Source organism: Oncorhynchus clarkii, chromosome 6 (assembly GCF_045791955.1).
Source record: "Oncorhynchus clarkii lewisi isolate Uvic-CL-2024 chromosome 6, UVic_Ocla_1.0, whole genome shotgun sequence".
Classification (NCBI taxonomy): Eukaryota; Metazoa; Chordata; class Actinopteri; order Salmoniformes; family Salmonidae; genus Oncorhynchus; species Oncorhynchus clarkii.
The window spans coordinates 90,356,546-90,364,045 of record NC_092152.1 but is presented as its reverse complement, the minus strand read 5'-3'; the positions used below and the strand labels follow the sequence as shown (position 1 = coordinate 90,364,045).

The 7,500-nt window shown below is 39.0% G+C and overlaps 1 protein-coding gene across 1 annotated transcript in view; it reads right to left on the bottom strand.

Moving 5' to 3' along the window:
* The window catches only part of LOC139411797 (probable E3 ubiquitin-protein ligase HERC1), a 287,754-nt gene that overhangs the window by 45,124 nt on the left and 235,130 nt on the right, over positions 1-7,500 (bottom strand). Inside the window, exons 70-73 of the mRNA XM_071158543.1 lie at positions 7,463-7,500; positions 4,088-4,243; positions 3,163-3,285; positions 726-828 (exon numbers count right to left, since the gene is read on the bottom strand). The exon at positions 7,463-7,500 is cut by the window's right edge and continues 144 nt beyond it. Of these exons, the coding sequence (XP_071014644.1) occupies positions 726-828; positions 3,163-3,285; positions 4,088-4,243; positions 7,463-7,500 (420 nt within the window). The remainder of the gene's footprint in view (positions 1-725; positions 829-3,162; positions 3,286-4,087; positions 4,244-7,462) is intronic.

The window sequence follows — 7,500 nt, the reverse complement described above, 5'->3', positions numbered from 1 at the left end:
ACAGAGTCTCCCACCTCAGCTGTAGATCTCTGCAGTTCATCCAGAGTGATCATGGGCCTCTTGGCTGCATCTCTGATCAGTCTTCTCCTTGTTTGAGCTGAAAGTTTAGAGGGACGGCCAGGTCTTGGTAGATTTGCAGTGGTCTGATACTCCTTCCATTTCAATATTATCGCTTGCACAGTGCTCCTTGGGATGTTTAAAGCTTGGGAAATCTTTTTGTATCCAAATCCGGCTTTAAACTTCTTCACAACAGTATCTCGGACCTGCCTGGTGTGTTCCTTGTTCTTCATGATGCTCTCTGCGCTTTTAACGGACCTCTGAGACTATCACAGTGCAGGTGCATTTATACGGAGACTTGATTACACACAGGTGGATTGTATTTATCATCATTAGTCATTTAGGTCAACATTGGATCATTCAGAGATCCTCACTGAACTTCTGGAGAGAGTTTGCTGCACTGAAAGTAAAGGGGCTGAATAATTCTGCACGCCCAATTTTTCAGTTTTTGATTTGTTAAAAAAGTTTGAAATATCCAATAAATGTCGTTCCACTTCATGATTGTGTCCCACTTGTTGTTGATTCTTCACAAAAAAAATACAGTTTTATATCTTTATGTTTGAAGCCTGAAATGTGGCAAAAGGTCGCAAAGTTCAAGGGGGCCGAATACTTTCGCAAGGCACTGTATCTGTTGAAACTGAACAGTGTGTGGTGTATCACATCCAGACCTTGTCCGAACGTGTACACGCTGCCATCTTTAGTGAGGGCAACAGAGAACTGAGTTCCACAGGACACCTTCTTGATGCCCAGGCCACAGAGAACGTCCACCTTCTGTGGAACAACAACAACAACAACAACAACAACGTGATTCACACACAACTGGAATATGACTTGGTGAAGTGGTGCTGCAAGAGACAATATACACAGAATACACACAGAATATACACAGAATATACTATACACAGAATACACACAGAATATACACAGAATATACTATACACAGAATACACACAGAATATACAGACAGAATATACACAGAATATACACACTATACTATAGACAGAATATACACAGAATATACACAGAATATACTATAGACAGAATATACACAGAATATACACACTATACTATAGACAAAATATACACAGAATACACACAGAATATACAGACAGAATATACACAGAATATACACACTATACTATAGACAGAATATAAACAGAATATACACACTATACTATAGAGAGAATATACACAGAATATACTATAGACAGAATATAGACAGAATATTCTATAGGCAGAATATACACAGAATATACACACTATACTATAGACAGAATATACACAGAATATACACAGAATATACTATAGACAGAATATACACAGAATATACACAGAATATAGACAGAATATACTATGGACAGAATATACACACTATACTATAGACAGAATATACAGACAGAATATACAGACAGAATATACAGACAGAATATACACAGAATATAGACAGAATATACTATAGACAGAATATACACAGAATATACACACTATACTATAGACAGAATATACACAGAATATACTATAGACAGAATATACACAGAATATACTATAGACAGAATATACACAGAATATACACAGAATATACTATAGACAGAATATACAAAGAATATACTATAGACAGAATATACAGACAGAATATACACAGAATATACTATAGACAGAATATACAAAGAATATACTATAGACAGAATATACACAGAATATTCTATAGACAGAATATACACAGAATATACTATAGACAGAATATACACAGAATATACTATAGACAGAATAGACAGAATATACTATAGACAGAATATACTATAGACAGAATATACACAGAATATACTATAGACAGAATATACACAGAATATACTATAGACAGAATATATACAGAATATACTATAGACAGAATATACACAGAATATACTGACAGAATATAAACAGAATAAACTAAAGACAGAATATACACAGAATATTCTATAGACAGAATATACTATAGACAGAATATACTATAGACAGAATATACACAGAATATACTATAGACAGAATATACACAGAATATACACAGAATATACACACTATACTATAGACAGAATATACACAGAATATACTATAGACAGAATATACACAGAATATACTATAGACAGAATATAGACAGAATATACTATAGACAGAATATACTATAGACAGAATATACACAGAATATACTATAGACAGAATATACACAGAATATACACAGAATATACAAAGAATATACACAGAATGTACTATAGACAGAATATATACAGAATATACACAGAATATACTGACAGAATATAAACAGAATATACAACCGCCAGAATATACTACCGCCAGAATATAAACAGAATATACTACCAACAGAATATACAACCGCCAGAATATACAACCGCCAGAATATACTACCGCCAGAATATAAACAGAATATACAACCGCCAGAATATACTACCGCCAGAATATAAACAGAATATACAACCGCCAGAATATACAACCGCCAGAATATACTACCGCCAGAATATAAACAGAATATACAACCGCCAGAATATACTACCGCCAGAATATACTACCGCCAGAATATAAACAGAATATACTACCGCCAGAATATAAACAGAATATACAACCGCCAGAATATAAACAGAATATACTACTACTGTACATACCTGAGGAACAGACTGACAGTCAACACTACTGTACATATCTGAGGAACAGACTGACAGTCAACACTACTGTACTGTACATATCTGAGGAACAGACCTACAGTCAACACTACTGTACTGTACATACCTGAGGAACAGACTGACAGTCAACACTACTGTACTGTACATACCTGAGGAACAGACTGACAGTCAACACTACTGTACATATCTGAGGAACAGACTGACAGTCAACACTACTGTACTGTACATATCTGAGGAACAGACCTACAGTCAACACTACTGTACTGTACATACCTGAGGAACAGACTGACAGTCAACACTACTGTACATATCTGAGGAACAGACTGACAGTCAACACTACTGTACTGTACATATCTGAGGAACAGACCTACAGTCAACACTACTGTACATACCTGAGGAACAGACTGACAGTCAACACTACCGTACATACCTGAGGTGAGGACTTGGCGGTAGAATTCCCCAGGCCCAGTTTCCCGTAGTCTCCGTCTCCGAAGGCCCAGACCATCATTCCATCGGCAGAGACGGCTACGGTGTGATTCAGACCACACGCCACCTGGGAACCAGACAGAACCAGACGGGGGTCAGATGTTAGTGTATCTCACCTGTCCGACCTGGTATCTGTTAGTGTATCTCACCTGTCCGACCTGGTATCTGTTAGTGTATCTCACCTGGTATCTGTTAGTGTATATTACCTGGTATCTGTTAGTGTATATTACCTGGTATCTGTTAGTGTATCTCACCTGGTATCTGTTAGTGTATATTACCTGGTATCTGTTAGTGTATCTCACCTGTCCGACCTGGTATCTGTTAGTGTATCTCACCTGGTATCTGTTAGTGTATATTACCTGGTATCTGTTAGTGTATCTCACCTGTCCGACCTGGTATCTGTTAGTGTATCTCACCTCTCCGACCTGGTATCTGTTAGTGTATATTACCTGGTATCTGTTAGTGTATCTCACCTCTCCGACCTGGTATCTGTTAGTGTATATTACCTGGTATCTGTTAGTGTATATTACCTGGTATCTGTTAGTGTATATTACCTGGTATCTGTTAGTGTATATTACCTGGTATCTGTTAGTGTATCTCACCTGTCCGACCTGGTATCTGTTAGTGTATCTCACCTGGTATCTGTTAGTGTATATTACCTGGTATCTGTTAGTGTATATTACCTGGTATCTGTTAGTGTATATTACCTGGTATCTGTTAGTGTATCTCACCTGTCCGACCTGGTATCTGTTAGTGTATCTCACCTGTCCGACCTGGTATCTGTTAATGTATATTACCTGGTATCTGTTAGTGTATATTACCTGGTATCTGTTAGTGTATATTACCTGGTATCGGTTAGTGTATCTCACCTGTCCGACCTGGTACCCCTCCAACGCAGTGACCTTCTCAGGGAGCTTCTTGTTGGAGGTGTTTCCCAGTCCAAGCCTGCCATAGTCCCCGTTCCCAAAGGAGAACAGTCTCCCATCAGCGGTCACCACCGCGGAGTGCTTGAACCCGCAGGACATCTGACCACAGAGGAAACGTTGATGAACATGGGAACAACAGCCAATCAGAACAAGAGGACTTTTTTTTAAAGAAAGAGTGACTTTGCAGAGAGATGGGAAATGTTTTGAACCAACCCATTCCTCTTTTCCAAATGAATAGTGGAATATTTTAGTGACAGTAGACTACAGTCTATTACAGTAGAGATACTGACCTGTAGAACCTCTACATGACAGTAGACTACAGTCTATTACAGTAGAGATACTGACCTGTAGCACCTCTACATGACAGTAGAGATACTGACCTGTAGACCCTCTAAATGACAGTAGACTACAGTCTATTACAGTAGAGATACTGACCTGTACAACCTCTACATGACAGTAGACTACAGTCTATTACAGTAGAGATACTGACCTGTAGAACCTCTACATGACAGTAGACTACAGTCTATTACAGTAGAGATACTGACCTGCAGAACCTCTACATGACAGTAGACTACAGTCTATTACAGTAGAGATACTGACCTGTAGACCCTCTACATGACAGTAGACTACAGTCTATTACAGTAGAGATACTGACCTGTAGAACCTCTAAATGACAGTAGACTACAGTCTATTACAGTAGATACTGACCTGTAGAACCTCTACATGACAGTAGACTACAGTCTATTACAGTAGAGATACTGACCTGTAGAACCTCTACATGACAGTAGACTACAGTCTATTACAGTAGAGATACTGACCTGTAGAACCTCTACATGACAGTAGACTACAGTCTATTACAGTAGAGATACTGACCTGTAGAACCTCTACATGACAGTAGACTACAGTCTATTACAGTAGAGATACTGACCTGTATAACCTCTACATGACAGTAGACTACAGTCTATTACAGTAGAGATACTGACCTGTAGAACCTCTACATGACAGTAGACTACAGTCTATTACAGTAGAGATACTGACCTGTATAACCTCTACATGACAGTAGACTACAGTCTATTACAGTAGAGATACTGACCTGTAGAACCTCCACATGACAGTAGACTACAGTCTATTACAGTAGAGATACTGACCTGTAGAACCTCTAAATGACAGTAGACTACAGTCTATTACAGTAGAGATACTGACCTGTAGAACCTCTACATGACAGTAGACTACAGTCTATTACAGTAGAGATACTGACCTGCAGAACCTCTACATGACAGTAGACTACAGTCTATTACAGTAGAGATACTGACCTGTAGAACCTCTACATGACAGTAGACTACAGTCTATTACAGTAGAGATACTGACCTGTAGAACCTCTACATGACAGTAGACTACAGTCTATTACAGTAGAGATACTGACCTGTAGAACCTCTACATGACAGTAGACTACAGTCTATTACAGTAGAGATACTGACCTGCAGAACCTCTACATGACAGTAGACTACAGTCTATTACAGTAGAGATACTGACCTGCAGAACCTCTACATGACAGTAGACTACAGTCTATTACAGTAGAGATACTGACCTGTAGAACCTCTACATGACAGTAGACTACAGTCTATTACAGTAGAGATACTGACCTGTAGAACCTCTACATGACAGTAGACTACAGTCTATTACAGTAGAGATACTGACCTGTAGAACCTCTACATGACAGTAGAGATACTGACCTGTATAACCTCTACATGACAGTAGACTACAGTCTATTACAGTAGAGATACTGACCTGCAGAACCTCTACATGACAGTAGACTACAGTCTATTACAGTAGAGCTACTGACCTGTAGAACCTCTACATGACAGTAGACTACAGTCTATTACAGTAGAGATACTGACCTGTAGAACCTCTACATGACAGTAGACTACAGTCTATTACAGTAGAGATACTGACCTGCATAACCTCTACATGACAGTAGACTACAGTCTATTACAGTAGAGATACTGACCTTTAGAACCTCTACATGACAGTAGACTACAGTCTATTACAGTAGAGATACTGACCTGTAGAACCTCTACATGACAGTAGACTACAGTCTATTACAGTAGAGATACTGACCTGTATAACCTCTACATGACAGTAGACTACAGTCTATTACAGTAGAGATACTGACCTGTAGAACCTCTAAATGACAGTAGACTACAGTCTATTACAGTAGAGATACTGACCTGTAGAACCTCTACATGACAGTAGAGATACTGACCTGTAGAACCTCTAAATGACAGTAGACTACAGTCTATTACAGTAGAGATACTGACCTGTAGACCCTCTACATGACAGTAGACTACAGTCTATTACAGTAGAGATACTGACCTGTAGAACCTCTACATGACAGTAGACTACAGTCTATTACAGTAGAGATACTGACCTGTAGACCCTCTACATGACAGTAGACTACAGTCTATTACAGTAGAGATACTGACCTGTAGACCCTCTACATGACAGTAGACTACAGTCTATTACAGTAGAGATACTGACCTGTAGACCCTCTACATGACAGTAGACTACAGTCTATTACAGTAGAGATACTGACCTGTAGAACCTCTACATGACAGTAGACTACAGTCTATTACAGTAGAGATACTGACCTGTAGAACCTCTACATGACAGTAGACTACAGTCTATTACAGTAGAGATACTGACCTGTAGAACCTCTAAATGACAGTAGACTACAGTCTATTACAGTAGAGATACTGACCTGTAGACCCTCGACATGACAGTAGACTACAGTCTATTACAGTAGAGATACTGACCTGTAGAACCTCTACATGACAGTAGACGGCAGTCTATTACAGTAGAGATACTGACCTGTAGAACCTCTACATGACAGTAGACTACAGTCTATTACAGTAGAGATACTGACCTGTAGACCCTCGACATGACAGTAGACTACAGTCTATTATAGTAGAGATACTGACCTGTAGAACCTCTACATGACAGTAGACTACAGTCTATTACAGTAGATACTGACCTGTAGACCCTCTACATGACAGTAGACTACAGTCTATTACAGTAGAGATACTGACCTGTAGAACCTCTAAATGACAGTAGACTACAGTCTATTACAGTAGAGATACTGACCTGTAGACCCTCGACATGACAGTAGACTACAGTCTATTACAGTAGAGATACTGACCTGTAGAACCTCTACATGACAGTAGACTACAGTCTATTACAGTAGAGATACTGACCTGTAGACCCTCTACATGACTATGACAGCAGTCTATGACAGCAGTGCTCTTCTGTTGGTTCACGTACCTGCACCACCTCCTCTCCCTGCAGGGCTTCAATCTGTC